Raw genomic sequence first — 18663 nt, forward strand, 5'->3', positions numbered from 1 at the left:
AATTAAATAAAAACGCAATTTTTCTTTATAAATAAGCTGGTGCTCTTTTTATTATTAAAATGTAGATATAAATCCATGTTAACTTTTAAGCCATAAAAATTTTAAATGCCTTAAAATGGAACAATTTTTTGTCACTACTATAGGTTTTCTTAAATTTTTGTTCAATGCGCACTGAACAATCCCAAAACAATATTCATTTTAGAAATTCTGTTTTTTTCTTCTTCTAGAATATACCATTGATAAACTGTACAGTTAATTCGTATATAAGCTTTTAATTTGTTATCAAGTCATTTCTCACTAAAGGGTGATTTAGTGGCGGGCTATTTCCCACTTTAAATAACACTGAAATAACAGAAAAAACATTGAGACCACACATCTTTTTATTTTAAAATAAATTTACGAAAAATTATAATTTACAATATTGCACAAAATAATACAAGTTGCACAAAATCTTGAAATGCATGAAAAAAATTTCGAGTATGATTACAATATATTTTTCCATTTTGACTGAACAAAATCTCTCGTATCGGTTATATAAAAGAATATTCGAGTAGCAATTTGTCATGGATGGTAGTCGTAGGCAATCAGATGAGTCGAGAGACTGTACCTCGAGCCATTGTGTACACTTCTATCTCGTCTGGTGTAGGCCATCTGCAGTTTCCATGATATGTTTTGTAAAAGCTCCCACGATGTACTCGTTTATTGCATTACCTCCCCTCCCCCCATGGACTCTGGAAACAACTTCTATTACGAAAAATATTAATCTTTTACAACATTATGATACACATGTTATAGCTGAGTATTGCATATCATATTTATCCCTATTGCTATGAGAGGTTGAGTATATATGAGAGGCGTTCATCCCCGAATTTTTTCGATTCATCAGAGCTGTGAGAAAGGTAAAAATGCTAATTTCCTCCTAATTTGGTCAACGTGTGACTTTGCAACATATCTCCACCATTATATTAAAATGTTATGCGCACAAAATGTATATCACCATTGTCATAACTGCACTTACATTACATGCAACATTCTGATGCATTGGCTAGAACCATCAGCGTCATACGACATTTTAATTTTGATCCGTAATTTGAATTTTATCAACTGATCAAATGCAAAAGTTTGAGAATAGTTGTAGCTTGCATATACAGTCTTGCATCAAGAAAAGCTTGAGCGGGCATTTCAGGTCTGTAGAATTGAAAGACTTAAATTTGTTTAAACAATGCTTTGCTTATTTGGCCTTTTTTACCTTTAAAAATCAGACATGTTTATTGTATATGCCAATCACATTCTGTAAGCTCATGAGTTTGTTCGCGAAATTTTCTATTCCAGGAAAAAAGGAATGCCAAGTTAACTTTTTTGAAAGAGAAATAACGAAGTCTAGTTACCTTAAATAGGGTATAATAAGCCTTTAAGTGGTATGTTGAAGGATATTCTAAACAGTTGCGCTAGATGTTACGGGGTGGATGAGAAGAGACAATACATCTTTGAAATCAGTCATACTATTTAAATGAGAGGCAGAACTTTTTACCGCAACTTTATATGAACAAACCGTTTGAATCTTGGCCCTTTATATTTTTACTTGTTGTGAAGCAGGAATCGGTTATTTCATTAAAGTTCGCATAGTTACTGCATTTCGTATTTTATATATTTTATGTTTTGATCAGCAAATTGCATTAAAAATGTTGTTTTCCTTAATCTTAGGTAAGCAATTCAATTAAATCTCAATTAAGCGAAGTGCATGTGAAAATCCTCTAAATGGAATAATTAATTTATTCAAATTCTATACTATATCAGTAAAATGCTTCATATTTTTGTTTGAATACAGATTAAAATCTATTTATAATGTTATCAATGTGATTAGAAATTAACATTTCTACGAATTTCTTCCACAAATCTAGATTAAAAACTTATCATATTTTAAAATCTTTTATAAAAATCTTAATAAATTTCAATTAGATATTCCATTTTTCAAACGGAGAAATATTTTTGTCAAGGTATATATCATCTCGATGTATATAACATAAAATTAAGAACACAAGATTTTTTTTTTTTTTTTTTTGTAGAATCTGATTGATGGAGTAGTGATCAATGAAAACGCATTGCTTGTTTTTCTTATGAATATAGCATTATAAATTTAAACTGAGAATTATAAATTTAATTGCTGAAATGAAAATCGTTTGATTGGCTTATAACAGAAACGCATGAATACATCATTATTTTTGTTATTGCGTTATCCATTAAACGTTTGCATCAGGTTCGGATATGGAATACGGCAAAACCTTGATAACAGCTGTAATTGGATGCTAAATTTTTCAATTGAGAAAAGTCAGTATTTTTTTTAGTTCCATATGTTTTTGCTAATTTAAAATTATGCTAGTGTATTATGTAAATTAAAATTATGCATGCGATTGAGATATGTTATTTGTCAGTAACACTGAATATTCGATTTAATTTAAGATACGAAATAATATTTTAATAAAGCAACGGGAATTACAGATTCAATGAGTGAACACGTTTTCCATTTAAGAAATTATTAGTAAAATTAGGAAATAGTCTGCTTTATTTAACATTTGTAAGTTTAGTATTACGCACTTTACTTCAAAGTTATGAATACGATTTTTTTTTCTAAAATTCCTAGAAGCAATTACATAATAAATATCAAATAAATACCATTCTGTAATTTTTTAAAAATATGACTAATAACTGATTATTCTTGAAAGGCATACACTTTCTCCTCGATTTACGACCTATGGAGCTTATGACCATTCTCATTTAACCATAATAAAGTTTAAAATTTAAAATCAAAACGTAAGTAAAAGTAATTTCTGTTAGTTTAATCAAGTATATTAAGCATTTTTCAAGTTATGTACAATAATTTTACACAGATTGAATTTTCTTGTTGTATGCGTAATTTTTAAAAACCATTTGAACGAGTTCAGTTCAGTTAAATTATAATAACGGCCCCCTTTTAAAGCAATACTAGGGTTATTTTAGGACGGACCTCGTAATTTTGAACCTTGGTCAGATAACGAAGACGACACCTGAGCTGGCACCCCCCTGCTCCTAACTTCTACACCACACCAGAGGGAGACTTTCTGCCCCAACGGATTTGGCTTGCACCGGGCCAGCTAGCACGATGGTTTTTCGGGCCTCGACCCTGAAACTGTCCGGTTCCGAAGCTGACATCTTACCACCAGGCCACTGTGACCACATGAAAATGGCGTTGAAAAATGTAAATCTGATATATGATTTATTCAACTTGCTATCTAACAGTCGGAATGTAATTCACTCGCAAGTTGAGAAAGCTGTTGTACATCTTAGACAACGAAACTAGAAATGTGTTTTTTTTAATTGACATGCATTCCTCGAAGAGACCCCGCATATGTTTTTGACAAAGAAACTGTTAATGCTTTTCTTAATTGACAAACTTTCTTCAAAGAGAGCCTGTATATATTTGATAACATAACTGATTTGAACACCTTTTTCTAAAATTTATAATCGTTTTTATGAATATCAAGTAGGAAAAGACTCCGCATGTAGTACCCCTGAAAGATATATACGCACGATATTATATGATTCCTCAAAACTACAGTCTAACGGTAACAACATAAAAGTTAAGCTGATTCGAAAAATAAAAAAAGGTGAGTAATAATAAATATTTTGAAAATTCATACTAGAAATGAAAAAAAATTATTAAAATGAAATAAGAAATTTCTAAGATATATAAATAGAGATATAAAAAGTGGTGCGCGCACACACACACACATACGTCATCTTCTTCAATGCTGTTCTGCCAAGTACTTTCTATGAAAAATTCTGCTCTCTTGTTTATTATACTTCAAAAACTAAAATGCAACGCCATTCAAATCATAATTTTGATGCCAATGTTGGCGAATGACATTTATGAGACGAGACAATTGAGAATTGTTTTATGGATTGAATAAAGATAAATTTTTCACCATTTGTAAATGTCAATGTTACACAAAGTCTAGTTGAAAAGATTCATATATTCTTTCTTTAAGACTGGCATGAAAATTGAACTTACTCATTGCAATTTTTATTTTTAAATGGTAATTATGTACTTCTGTATCATACTTCTATAATCGTGGGTCATTATTAAACATGGAGTCATGCAATAAAGTTGCGACATCATGAAAAGATTCTCATCTAATTTTTTTTGTCAATGTTTTATTATTAACCTTTTCCGGCCTCCTAATTTGGCATGGCAGAGGTCATGTCAAATTAACAGCTGTCATTACTTTCTGTCATATTGTATTTTCATGCTCCTAGATGGCAAAACGATTTAAATATAAACGAATTATGTTTAAATATACTATTATTTACACATATGAATTAATTAATATTTGTTATTAATCTATTTTTTACTAATAAATAATAATTCGTGTTGGAGAGCGTTAAGAAACAAAGTTAATTAAGAAAGTTATTATCTTATTTTATAAAGAGTTATTGAAATATATCAAATAATAAATTTGAGTTAACTTGCGTTATTTGTCTTGGGTTAATATATAGTTTTATTTATAAAGCGTTAAATCTTATTTTGTAAAGCGTTATTGAAATATATCAAATAATAAATTTGACTTAACTTTTTTATTTTTCTTGGGTTAATACATAGTTACATTCCTTCGCAAATTTTATTTTCTGACTACTTGGGATTGTAAATATTTTCTAGGATAAAACTTCGTGGAAAATGAAAAGAACTTTAAGGAGCCCTGCTCTATATAAAAGAACGTCAGGGATTTATAAAAAAGAATTTTAAAAATAAATTTTGAATATGTCTTTAATGATCAATGCATGTTGTATACATATTCGAAGACGTATTTTGCATCATTACATTTAGATTCAATTTCAGCATACCTATTTAATTCAATTATTCTTTCTAATTTAAGACAAATTTGTTGATTTTATTTTGTTTCTATCATGTATAACCATCAAAATATTTAAAAATTTTTACAGATCATTGATTTTTATTAATTTATACCAGCTGTGCATATTTGTTTTTGTAGTATGCTGTAACATGGTATGATATCTTCCATCTAACATTACATTTATATTCAATTATTTAAATTTTAAATTATTAAATAAATATAATAAATATTATATCATTTAAATTTTAAACTCCTTTTAAAGCTTCTATATAAATTAATCTTGCTGATTTTTTTATTTTAATGTGCATGAAGCCGTAGGTTTTGGAGAAGTGTGACTAGCTCTTGCGCCATTAGAATCCTAAAGACGAGCGTAACAAATATTTTTACTTTGTTATATTCAATAAAGTATACCAAAACCAAAAATAAATTTGAAAAATTTACTTATTTAGAAATAAACAACCAAGCTAAATTACAACACATGCTAAACTTATGCATTTTTTGTATCTCAGATACGTAATTTGGAGAGTGAAAATGGGTTAATTTATATGAATAATTAAGTCTCAACTTGAGATTGCAAAAAATATAAGACAAAAATGCAAATATAACCACATATACCACCTTTTTCTCATATTTTAACCATCGCAGAAAGTAATGTAAATTTTTTTTACACGTCAGTAGAAAAGCGCATATTAGAAGTTATAGTGGAAGTTATATTCTTTTAAACAGAAGTTAATATTATTTTATATTATAATATTCTTTTATAATATAATATTCTTTTATAATATAATATTCTTTAAATAGAAGTTAATATTCTTTTATAATATAATATTCTTTAAATAAAAATTAATATTTATAATAGTAGTCAATATTCTTTTAGTGACGATTAATTCTGATTAAAAAAGAACTAAAAATATATTACATAAAGCAATTAGATAATAGATTACATAATGAAAAGAGAGAGATTGACGAAAATATAAAATTGTAAACATACTTACTAAGCTATTTATTCGTAATTCTTAAACTATTTTATCGGCAATTTTTTTTCATAACCAAAATTTCAAAAATTATCTCTTTTCCATCGAATTTAGGGAAACTTAATTTTCTCTTGCTGCTTCAAAACACTTAGGGTAATTGTTTTTCTTTACTTAAAGATGACATAAAGCAGAATAAAATGAATAAATCTTGTGTTCTACCAATTTGTATGTTCTTATAATATATAAAACCTATAAGAGCGCCTGTTTGGTATAACCAATGATGGGAACTGAAAGCAAACATATCAGTTTGATAAACAAATGGTAAAAAAATAAAATGAATAAAAAGAGTCAATTATAAGGGGGAAAAAGTTAATTAAATTATAAGTTTAATGTGAATAGTGAATCTTCCGTTGTTTTATGAACAAAGAATGGACAAATCAGTTTTTTTGCTTCCTTTAAATTCACCAAAATGAAGTAAAATGATTTTCAAGGAACTATTTTATGCAAATTTATCTTTACATTTTAACTGAAATATGATTTCTAAAAATAAACCTCTCAATGAAGGTTCAAAGAATATTTTATAGCGAAAATTCGATGTAAAACCTAAGGACCTCAACTAATCTGATGAATTAACTGAAAAAAGCAAATCATGGAGGAATAATTCATATTTCAAAAAATTAGTTCACGTGAACTTGTCATCATCTAACTACAGTGCACTACGCATTGTCTTACAAACAATTAAGAGAAACATAATTTTTAGAACCAAGACGCCTAATGAAGGTTCAACGAATATTAGGTTGCAAAAATTTGAAATCTAACCTTAGGAACTTAACCTCACCAGTGAATTAATGAAAAAAAAAAGTATCAATGCATGGTTTAATTCGTCGTGCAGTGACACTTTAGAACTATATGCTTCAGTACTTCCGCTCTCTGAAATAATAGGGAACGGGAAGTGCTGAAATATCATATGCTTCAAGCAAAAGTGGAAATAAAAAAGTATTTCGCTGTTGTAAAAAGGTAAATTTATACCTTTGTGACGTCAAATATGATAATTAAGGCCAGACAAGACGAACAAATAAAACTAGTGAGCTCTGTGAACTTTTCCGAGTTTTGTTCTAAGGTGACATCAAAATACTGGGATTATTTTGGATTTCATTCTTTGAAGGAAAGGCTTAAAGATGACCAAGGAAGATTACAAGAAACGCCTTGTTGTATTTTTCAGCGAAAAATTGGGTTTGTAATTTTTTGTACATCTAATAACTGATATTAATATAATTTTGAAGAAAGAAAAAAAACAGGTTTTTAATGCTTTTTCGCCAGATTTGCTGCAAAAGTAACGCAAATTATGAAGGTATAATGAAGATTAACTATTTAGCAAAAACTTATAGAATACCAAAAATTTCGGAAGATTATTAAAGAGGATATAACTAAGCTGATAATTTAGTTCTTAAAGTAATTTATAAATTAAATGATAGTAAAAATGTCATATTATTGGGTATTGAAGCATGGGAACTAATCACTTCCTAAAGTCAGAAGAGAAAAATAATATGTAGCTAATAGGTTTGAGAAAAGACTAGAAATCTCAGAAATAATTATAGAGATTTTTAGTATATTAAAAGTAAAAATTATAGATTTAATTTTGCAGTATAGCAGAATAGAGATAAATATAATTTAAAAATAAATACTGATAATTGCAGAATAAATATAATTTAAAAATAAATACTGATAATTGCAGAATAAATATAATTTAAAAATAAATACTGATAATGATAGTAGTATATTTAAGGAAATTTTAATTAACTTTTTAATTCAATAGCGTGTTTTTGGAAACTCTATAGTAACTCTAATACACATGCCAACGGCGATCGAGACAAAAGCACCGATTTTTAATGAAAGTACAAGCATAAAATCTTTTTTTTTTTCTCTTGTACTTCAATATTAGTGAGAAGCAGTGTGTGAGTGACTTATCAGAGAGTTTTTCAAATTTAGGTGAAGGGATTAAGATAGCCATGCCTTCACCTATCCTTATATGTGAACGAAGGGGCTACTTTAAATGAGATTGTAACTATATTCATTATTCCATAAATAACGTTTCCAAATTTTACATTGCTTGTCATTGTACCATTGGTGTCATTTTACACTAGTTTATTTCTTAGAAGTCCACTATGTACAAAATTCTAATTTTAGGTGTAACAGCTTTAGAAATTTATTACCCTCCTAATTGACTTAATTATTGATCTAAGGAAAAAGCTAATTCACATTCTGCTGCTCATGACACCTGAGCATATTTTCCTATTATTTCATAAAAAAGTTCCCCAGTTTTTTTCAGTAATATTTTCTTCTTTTTTATAAACTGAAACTCTTCTTAATTTAATATATTTTATAGTCAATGCACGAAATGAAAAGTTTTAAGAAGATAATTCAATTTATGCTGCCAATGTAAGAATTGACCATTATTAAATACTTCCTTATATCGATAAAATATGCAAAAGAAATTTTTAATATTTTCTTTTTGTATTTCAATCATTTTTATTTAAATTAGAAATATTGTTTCTCTCTTAAATTTTCATTTTTAACCAACTTATTCACATTTTTACAATTTGTGACAACTCATAAACCTTGAAATTATAAATATGCTATGTTTTTGTATCTTGCTATTGAAACGAATGCATCGAATTGTAAGAACATAGTAAGAGAAAGAGTTGAAAATTTTTCATTAATTTTTTTAAATTTTTAATGTTATTTTAATGTTCAGTTTTTAAATGTAAGTATAATGAATATATGTATGAAAAATGCTATACCCTTATAAATAACGTTGATAGAGAAATAATGTGATGCATAATTCCGAACACTTTGAAAAATAATGTAATACAATATTTTTCTAAGCATATATATAAAATAAGAATTAATTTTTAAAGTTAAGAAATGATCACTTGTTTAAAGTAATTTGACAAGATCTGATAGCATTACAGTTGCGTCACTAGTATCATTCAACGTGTGTCCCTACACAATAAAATTTAGAATTGAGTGGAAAAACATGTTAATTATTAAAGTTAATGCAGTAGTCTTTTTTCAAAGAAATCTTTTGTCTTTGCTTATAGTATTTCATCAGATGCGGCTATTGTCCAGGATTCGTCGAATTGCCAATTACGTGAGAAAAACAATCAATTATATCTCGAAAGATTTATTGCAGTGGTACATGCAATCGAACATAGAAATATATTTATTTTGCTAATAATTCACACGAACTTTAATAGGAAAAATAATGATCCTTTTCGTGGCTGCTGATTGTTGAATACGATTATGAAAGAAGTTTTTGCGAATATCCGGGTTTTGTTTTATTCAAAAATAAAATTATTGATGTGAATATATTATGCAATATTTCAGGTTGTAGAAGATTTCGATATTATACAATAATAATAAAAATTCTTGAACTGTTTAATCAGCATAATAACAATACTAAGATATTAATTATCGAAAAAAAACCTAAGATATTCTTAAAATCCAAATACATATGAATCTACATAATTAAATAGATTAGGCTCTTATTGACAGTTTAATTTGATTTTAAAAGTTTAGCATTTAAATTTAATATGCATTTTTTAGAAATATATAAATATTTTAGTTTTTACTGTATGTACTAAACTTTTAATTCCATAAACCAACGTTCATGTGGAATTTACTATAAAATTATAATTTAAATACTAAAAGTAAGTAAAATAATTAATTTATTTACTCGTATTTTGGAAATTTTCGCGTAAGAATATAAGAAAATATTCTTTGGATTAAAAAATTCTTAAATTATATAAGTACAATGAATTGCGTCGTATTAAATCATAATCGTTCACTCAGTTCTACTTACAGAAATGGATTGAAATGATAAAGCAACATCTTTTTAATGTGGGAATGTCAATTATCGAAAGGGATTTCTCTAAATTTTAATTGTATGCAGCTTTAAGAAATTAGAAAATTACAATGTGTTCAATTATTTTGTACGATATATATACTATTAATTAAATGTACAATTTATTTTATGTCTATCTCCTTCATACACTTTTTAAACTTGCATTAAGTATTAAATTTTGTGTTAGAATCTCCAAGGTGGCCCTAAAATAGATTTTCTTGACTGAAGGCATTTACATCTAATGAAGGAATGAAACCAAACTTTATATATAGATTGTAGAAGGCATGGAGAGATAGATTCAGTAAAAAAAAAAAAAAAAAATCAATAAATAATCTACAGACCTTTAGTAGTGGTCTTTCCAAAACTTTCTTATACTCTCAAATAAAGGTGCTATTATTCCCCCTAATCCTGCATACAATTGTGGACCTTGGACAAAGGCGTGAATGCCATAAGTACTCAGATTTTTATTTTCTGAGTTTCGCGTATGGGAATTTTGTGCTTCGTAGTGTAGTAAAGAAAACAGAAAAATATTTGTGTATTAGTAACCGTATGTCATTGGCGAACAATGGTTACGAAAGTGCCTATTAATATGTGATCTTTGTCGATTACTTGCTCGGATGCAGTTAATACACAATTACCAGAAAACCAAATAAGTTTTTTGGATGTCTTTTGGGAAAAAAAAAATGGAATGGAAAAAAAATCCCTGAAATCACAAGACCACCTACCAAATTTTAATTATTTAAGTCAATGAATATTTGAGTTATTTCGTTTACGTGCATACAAAATACAGATCGACAAACTGTCAACCTCTTGGAGGATTTGATTCAAAATTTAAAACGCATCTACACTTTACAGGATAAATCTGTGTATCAAATTTTATACACCTAACTTTTTCGTTTTGTAGTTATAGTGTTACTTTGTATTCGAACAACTGAACAGACAGACTTCCGCTGAATTGATTTCGTTCAAAATTAATAGAAATCTGCAAATTTAGAAGTGAAGACCATATGCCAAAATTCAAACATCCAACTCAAAAATATTTTTGAGTTATCGTATTCATAGACAAACATATTTCCAAAAATGTGTTTTTCGGACTTAGGGAGGACTGAAACATGGAGATTCGTCAAAACCTTGAACTCGTATTTTTTGACGATTATAGTACGTTCTCTTTGTATATTTCTTAGACCCGAAAAAGGAGAAAAAAAAATCCACTAAATATAGAATCAAAAGTTACCTATAAGAGGTATTTAGGCATCGTCGAGTCGAAAACACTGAAATCGATAGTGACAAAAAAAAAAAAAAAAAAAAAAAAAAAAAAAAACTGAAAATGGAACCATACAAAGTTTCATTAATGTTTGAATGGTAGAAATTTGCATATAGTAATGAATAGCGTGCAATATGAAACTGAACAAAAAATAAACTTTTATTAATTAGCATTTCCATGTAAATTTCCCCATGCCTTTCACAGTTTACATATGAAATCTACCTCCCTATTTTTAACTGTAAATACCACCAAACAGGGGGAAGTTATTTTTTGTCCACCCTTCATATAAAATGTAAAATTCCGCTTATTTAAGGTTGTAATAAAGCAAATTAAAATACTACAAAAAGTTGCATAAATATGAAAAGAATATTATTTTAAGTTATTATTGAAATGATAACAGTCTGATGTATTATGAAGATCCTCATTATGTATTATAAAGAACAATAACTTTATCTTATCCAAAACAATCTGCAAAAAATCTGTATTAAAAACAGAACAAATTTCCAAACAAATTTGAAATTAAGATCAATATTCTAAAACTTTACGATATATTTATTTTGTACAGTTGGAAATAAAACTTTTATTAGGTTATTAAAACATTTCAAACATTTTTAAGTGCAAATTTTACCCTCTGAATATTTCAGTAATCCATTCTTTCTTTTTTTTAGATGCTGATAAAAATGGATATATTTCCTGGGATGATTACCGATTGATGGCTTTAGTAAGTGATGAATCATTCATTTTCTTGTTAATAACTGTCAATATTTTATAAAATAAAATGTTAAGGTTCAAATTTTTAATTCTTAACGCCTTTCATTTTTTAAAAGATGCATACCCTACGTATAAACACAGCTGTTAAAACAGTCTTGTTTTGTCGTGGCGTACCATCTACTTACTGCTGAAAAATATTGTAATATTTTTAAACTGAATGTGCTTCGCTAATTTATTGTGCAGTACACTATAAATCTTTCTGGAGCTAAAACTACGTTATGTTACAATACAGTGTAAAAAACAATGTAAAATTAATGGTTAAAGGACATATGGAGTTACGTTTGTCATGTGACTATAGCATTACATGACTTCATTGAGATTCGATATAGTGCTACAGCTTACATCCAAAAAAAAAAAAAAAAAAAATCTTTTTTAAGGGTTTTTTTTTTTTCCTTTTTTTTTTAGGCAAGTTTTTATGTTCATTTTTAAATACGAAGTATTAAAAAATACAGATTATTCCAAGTAAAAGTATTTGTCATTATCTCATATATTTCAGTTTCCAAATTATTACTGTGTTATTTCTTTTTAATATGCCAAACTGACCTGAAATCGTGTACAAAAACTGGTTTCCATGCTTTAACTTTTTTTAAAAAAAGAAAACTGATAATTATTCAAAATTCATTAAATATTTTGTATATAAACTGGTATAAACATTAAAAAAAATTGCGATAGAAATTTATTCTTCTTTCCTTACGAATTGATTTAGATACCTCATTATTTTCACTAATTTGATTGACTTTAATAATATAAAATCTTTCAGAGGCCATACATTCATTCTTTTTCTCTCATTAAATTTTCAGAGAACAACATTTCAGCAAAATAATGGGGAGTACAATGAGGATATCCACAGAAAATATTTGACTCACAGCAAGCAGATGTGGGAAAGCCTTTGCAATGATGTAGGAGGAAATAAGGTGATTAAAATCCTTTATAATGCATGCTCATTGAATAAACCCTCATTATATTCCAGGATCTTATTTTGAAATAAAATAATTGTGGTAAAAAAGATTGCTGAGAGTTGCATTTAAAACTTTTCTTTAAACATAATTCATAAACTTTGTTAATAGTTTTTTTTTTTTTTTTTTGCTATGTTTAAGGCAGAATTTCTATTTTCTCTAAAATTCACTCGATAATTTGGTTAAGTATATTAATAATATTAAGATACATATCTGAAGAAATAAAAAGAATTAATTATATAAATGCACGTTTTAATGTAATAGTATGTGAAAATTTAATACATTGAAAAGTCAAAATGAATTAAAATATCAACAGTACATACCAAAATACATTAATTGAGTTGAATGACTGAATTTTAAATAAAAATGCGTACAGATTTTCTTTCTAAAATCATTATGTAAATACAATTGAGTTTGTTGTGGTAGAAAGATAAATTTCTGCTTTAAAAATGATGTTATTTTAATTATTTAAAAATTATGTTAAACGATGATCTAAGATGTATTAAGGAACAGAAACTGTAATATTAAGGCTGAAAGTTTTTTTCTGTAGTTATAAATGCATTCGTTAATAAAAGATTGACAGCATTATATAGTATAAAGATAAAAGTGATTTCAATGCTTTATTCTTTACTCATTAGTTTTTCTTTGTTTTTACTAGGATGGAAAAGTTCATTTCCAAGATTTGGTGAATTTTCTGTATGAGTTAACCAGTCGCACTCGCCATTTTGAAGAACTTCCGGATTTTCTACAAAACCTGGCGATAGAAGTATTCCACATGATAGACAAGAAATGTAAATGAAATTAATATACATGTACTGTTTCAGTTTCGATGCTTCTAATTTTAATTAGTTATAACTTAAATACAATTGAATTTTCGGTCAATATTTGTTACCATGGATTTCTTTGACGCATCGTTTTTTTTTTTTTTTAAATAAATTTTTAATACTTCAGTGTCAGTATCTAATGACTTCTTGCTTATATTCAGTTCTTTTGGTGAACTTTTTGAATGGTATTCATGATCATTACTTTTGATATTCTTTAATTTATCTTTTAAATTATGAACCGAGATACCAAGTAGGATCGAGTTAAGCAATAATGTGACGATAAATTCATCCTGAAGACTTTCTTGTTTTCTATTTGGTCAACATTTATAAGCAAAAATACTTAAAAATCCATCCGTGCGTAACTATAATGTGACAAGAGCAGAAAAATACGTCCTGATCCGTGTAGTTACAATTTCATAAGCGCAGAGACACTGCTATTTTTTTTTTTTTTTTTATCCTACAGGGAAAAAAAAGACCTCATCTTTAATATTTGGAGGAAGGACATATACTGCCTAATTTCGCTGCAAAAAAATTTAATTTTTTATTATTTAGAAACGATTTATTTGTTATTTTCTTCTATATTTGACAATTTTTGGTTGAGGAATTAATTTTTTTGGAGGATGGGGGTAACAAATGAAATTACATTAAGACGCCTTGCCTTAACTAATTTAATCAGCATATACATCTGTGCTTAATAACGAGAAAAAAAATAGAATCATAAATAAATTTTTTATCATTTATATGTCTCTTGAAGTAATTAAATCTTTTTTGAATTATTAAAAACGTTTTAATGTATTTAAGAAAAAATTTTCGAATCTTCAAAAAAAAAAAAAAAAAAAAGGCAATTATCTTTTATTTTCTAATAACAATAACGCTGTATTTTTAAAAAAGTTAGACTGAAATGAATTTTTTTTTGGAAAAATCAAAGTGAATCTCTTTGATTTTGTTATTTTGACATTGTTAAAACCATACTTTAAAAGCAAATCTGTGGAGATCTGTAAGGGTAAATAAATATATTTTTTTCTCTTCATAAATGAAAAAAAATTGTTTTAGTATACGTACTTTTTGAAAAAAAATTAATTTTTTATATAAAATGCTAGAATTAGAATAAATTTTTTAAAGGAACTTTTTTTTCCTCTTTTACTTTTTCTGTATTTATTTATAAACCTGATTATGCCAAATTTGCACACATTAATTTTCAAGGTTTATTCAAGGTTCTTTCCCATTAAAGATGAGAATGAAACCAGCTGTCTTGTGTTTAATTTCTGCAAACGGCAAAAATTAAATCTTAATTGGACAAATCAAAATGACCGAAATCTGTTTTCTTAGGTGATATGATGTGGGATAGAGATGAATATCGTTTTGGATCAGTCATTTGGTGTTATGTGACGGAACTAAAGGAGATCGACAAAGCATTTGAGTCTATGTTAAGCGTAAGTTTCAACAATTAAACTCTAAGAAAGTATTGCAATTTTATAGTGCGCATTTCCCATTTGAAATAATAAATACATGGAGTGTACAAGAACTCTTGCACCAAAACAAAAAATGAAAATACACGTAAAGAAAATCAGTTTTTGTCACGGAATATATGATCGGGATTTTCTCAGTTTATGTATCCTTTATTAGAGAAAAAGAACAAAGAAGCTGAAATAGAAAATGGTATATGACATAATACCATTCGCTACACAGAAATATTTTGAAAAGCTGACAAAAGCGATGTCCGTATTCTTCGTTACAAGGTCCATACCAGCAAAAGGATTATCGTAACCTATTGCAAGAGTCTGGTATGGTGTCGACCTTATACACAGTAGTCAGTGATCGAGATCTTCAGTGGGATCGCCTGGTTCTTGTATACCAACCAGTCCAATTCACAGCTAGCAATGCTCCGTGTATAAAATATGCCGGACTGAAAGGGGAAAAAAGGAAGAAGTTTCATCATGTATTAAGTGCATGACGTTTTGCGTTGTATATGGATCATAATACAGCATAATTAAATGTTACGGACTCCTGGCCGTTGTGTGAAAGATAAAAGAATAGCCGATCGCCATTTTAATCATACAAGTGCTATTTCAGTCTCCCTCTCTTTTTTCTCTAGTAAAGTGTAAAATAAATTTAAGAAAAAGAATAAGACAATATTAGTCTTTTCTAGAAATAAGAGTGGATTGCGACACAAGATTCTAGTGGTAATGTTGTTTGTCTTGCTGAGTACTGCTGTCAGTGTTTTTTGTTGCAAGAGCTTCTGGATAACTTATATAAACATTTATATGCAAAAGCGATATTTATCAACAAAAAATAAATAAATCAATATTTAGTAAGGTTACGTCTGAAGCAATATTTGTATCTACGCAAAATCCTCTTCTATTGTTGGCATATTTTTTTTTAATGTTCTATCTTGCACTCTTTATAATTAGTTTCAATGATTATCCTTTTGAAGATATTTACATTGCATTAAAGATGACATAGCATTACATTAAAAAATGAGCATAATTAAGCGACATTCTGTTAGCTAGCCGAAGTTTCAAATGGGTAATTTTAGTTTTTAGTCAGTTTTATTTTTGAAGTTTTAATAATAGTGGCTGCTTACTTAATTACTATTATAATATAATAAATGGATAATATGTGAAGAGAAACTAATGGCATGAAAGTTTTTAAGCTTCAAAAGAAAACATACATTAAATCATAATATTCGGAAGAAAAGAAAAATGATTCTGTTTTGATTTAATCAATTTAATTGCAGTTTTTAATGAATTGTAACTAACCCAACTAAAAATATGATAAAATCAAACTTTTATCAATTGAATCATCAATGCTTACTTTCCTTCATTCTTGAAGAGGAATACAGTGTTTAAATTCATCATTAATATTTAATTGCTTTAAAACATTTAAATATATATAACCACTACACACTGATGTTTTTATTAATAATATAAAAGTATCAAGATTATCAAAATTTTTGAATCAGTATTGCCCAGTATGTGATTATTTCTGTTTGACATTTATGTTATTTGGATACATTTTTATTGAGAATTAATGCTAATATTTTATCAATATTCTATGTAGAGTGACGATCGAAAAAGAGGTGGCATCACTCTCGAGCGGTTCAAGGAATTAGTGACCGAATTTTTTACGTCTTTGGATGCAAATACTCCAAGCCGAAACATTTTTGGACCTCTAGATCCTAACATGGCGGATGAGATACTGTGCCGAGCTGCGCCAGTTTGTTAATGAACAACAAAAAGCATTTTTCTGGATACCTTTTTTTAATCATGATTTTTTTGTCAAATGCATAGCTTAGCTTTTTATTATTGTGTTAGAAAATTATAAGAATATTTCATCACCATCATCTGAATGTCTTTAATAGCATAAATACAATTTAACTAACACAATGTGGTGACAGGTAATTAGTAATATTACTTAGAATGCTTTAAGCTTACTTTTATTTTGGAGTAAACTGCATTAATGTTTAATAGGACATATTTGCTAAGGGAAAGGAAATTAGAGGTTGAGTTCTTGTAGTTTACATAAATCAAAGATGTTTTACCAAATCTTATTTTGTAGCCAATTAGAATGTTTTTTCGCAAACATGAATGGAAATAAGAATAAACAAATGATAACAAACATGTATGGTTATTTTTTATTGAATTAACACAATTAAAGCAAACTTCTTTTATGTTATAAACCTTGTTTTTGATAATTTACAGTTGTTGACCAAATTAAAAGTTCTTGTTGTTAAGAGTATGAGCTGATTTACATCGTAATTTGAAAGATTCATATTCCACACAAATAGTATCTTGATGACAGAATATTGAATATATGGATAAGAACACGAATCTTGATTTTATGCATGATCTGCAATGCATGAGTCTGGAGCAAAAGGGCCATGGTGGTGTAAGTGGTAAAGTTTCGCCTTTGGTGGATCACAGGTTCGAAACTCGATTCAAATGAAGATTCGCAAAGTATATAGATCTGTTGCATATTTGATCTAACATTGAGGGTCAAATCACATTACATTGAAGTGAAGTGGAATTTAAAAAGAGCTATGCCTACTCAAGTGTCATCCTTCCCATCTGATCACGGTTTAAAATAAAAAGTGTCTCCCAAAATAGTCTTTACCAACTTTAAAATGGGTTGTTAATTTAACCAGACTAAATCCATCCTATAATAATACCACATCGAAGCAACTGGAATTTTCTGAGTTCCGATTTCAAAGATAAATTCGATGGAGTTGGGGTGTCTAGATATTAAAAATACTTATGAATCGTGATAGAATTATCCCCGGATTTACTTTAATGCTTATAAATACTTATCAATGTTGGAAATATTTACACTAATGGAATGAGATAAGTCACTTATAAAATTAAGAATTATTAATTTTAAGCTAATTGTGAAAGTATGAAGATTTAGGAAAACAAATAATAACACGAAAGAGATAACTGATATCAAAAATAAGCTGTGAAACAAAAATAAATTGTAGCCGAAGCAAGCATTATGCTATCGTTTCTTTCATTACATTTGGCTTTATACAAGTAAATAAATACATTTACATTACGTTTTCTTACTTTTTTCGAGATTGGGGCTAGGGACATTTATACCACCCACGACTCCCCCTTCTCCATCGCCCCCTATCTGAAAGGAATCATTACTTTTATCACAACGCAGGTTTCTTTTCGTACCATGCTTTTCAAAAAAATTAGCTTCTTTACAATCAAAAAATTTTAATTATTTCTTTTTGTTTTATTTTTCTATATCTGGGCTTTCATGAGCATACACATTGTTGTTTATTTACTATATGATCTTCGAGTTAGCCATATTTGGGAATATCACCAAAATTTTTGCTCTCGAGCCGCCATTTATATGAGATTTCTAAACTAAAAGTCCATTTCTGAATATCCTATGAATTAAATTTAGTTCTTGTAATATGCAACTTTGATTTACTGTTAAGAAAAATTATCCTTACAGGAAAAATATATAAGCATTAATAAAAAATTCGCTAAATTTTTGCTTTCGAGCTGCCATCTATATGAAATTTCTGAACTAAAAGTCCATTTCTGAATATCCTATGAATTAAATTTCATTCTTGG

At 27.8% G+C, this 18663-nt stretch overlaps 1 protein-coding gene across 1 annotated transcript; it reads left to right on the forward strand.

Moving 5' to 3' along the window:
- The first annotated feature begins 6971 nt into the window (after window positions 1–6971).
- Window positions 6972–16820, forward strand: LOC129958916 (sarcoplasmic calcium-binding protein-like). Its single transcript, XM_056071655.1, has 6 exons — window positions 6972–7096; window positions 11700–11752; window positions 12603–12716; window positions 13417–13549; window positions 14912–15015; window positions 16643–16820. The coding sequence occupies exons 1-6, from the start codon at window positions 7042–7044 to the stop codon at window positions 16805–16807; spliced, it is 624 nt and encodes a 207-aa protein (XP_055927630.1). The 5' UTR covers window positions 6972–7041; the 3' UTR covers window positions 16808–16820.
- Window positions 16821–18663: the final 1843 nt, after the last annotated feature.

Source organism: Argiope bruennichi, chromosome X1, assembly GCF_947563725.1.
Source record: "Argiope bruennichi chromosome X1, qqArgBrue1.1, whole genome shotgun sequence".
NCBI lineage: Eukaryota > Metazoa > Arthropoda > Arachnida > Araneae > Araneidae > Argiope > Argiope bruennichi.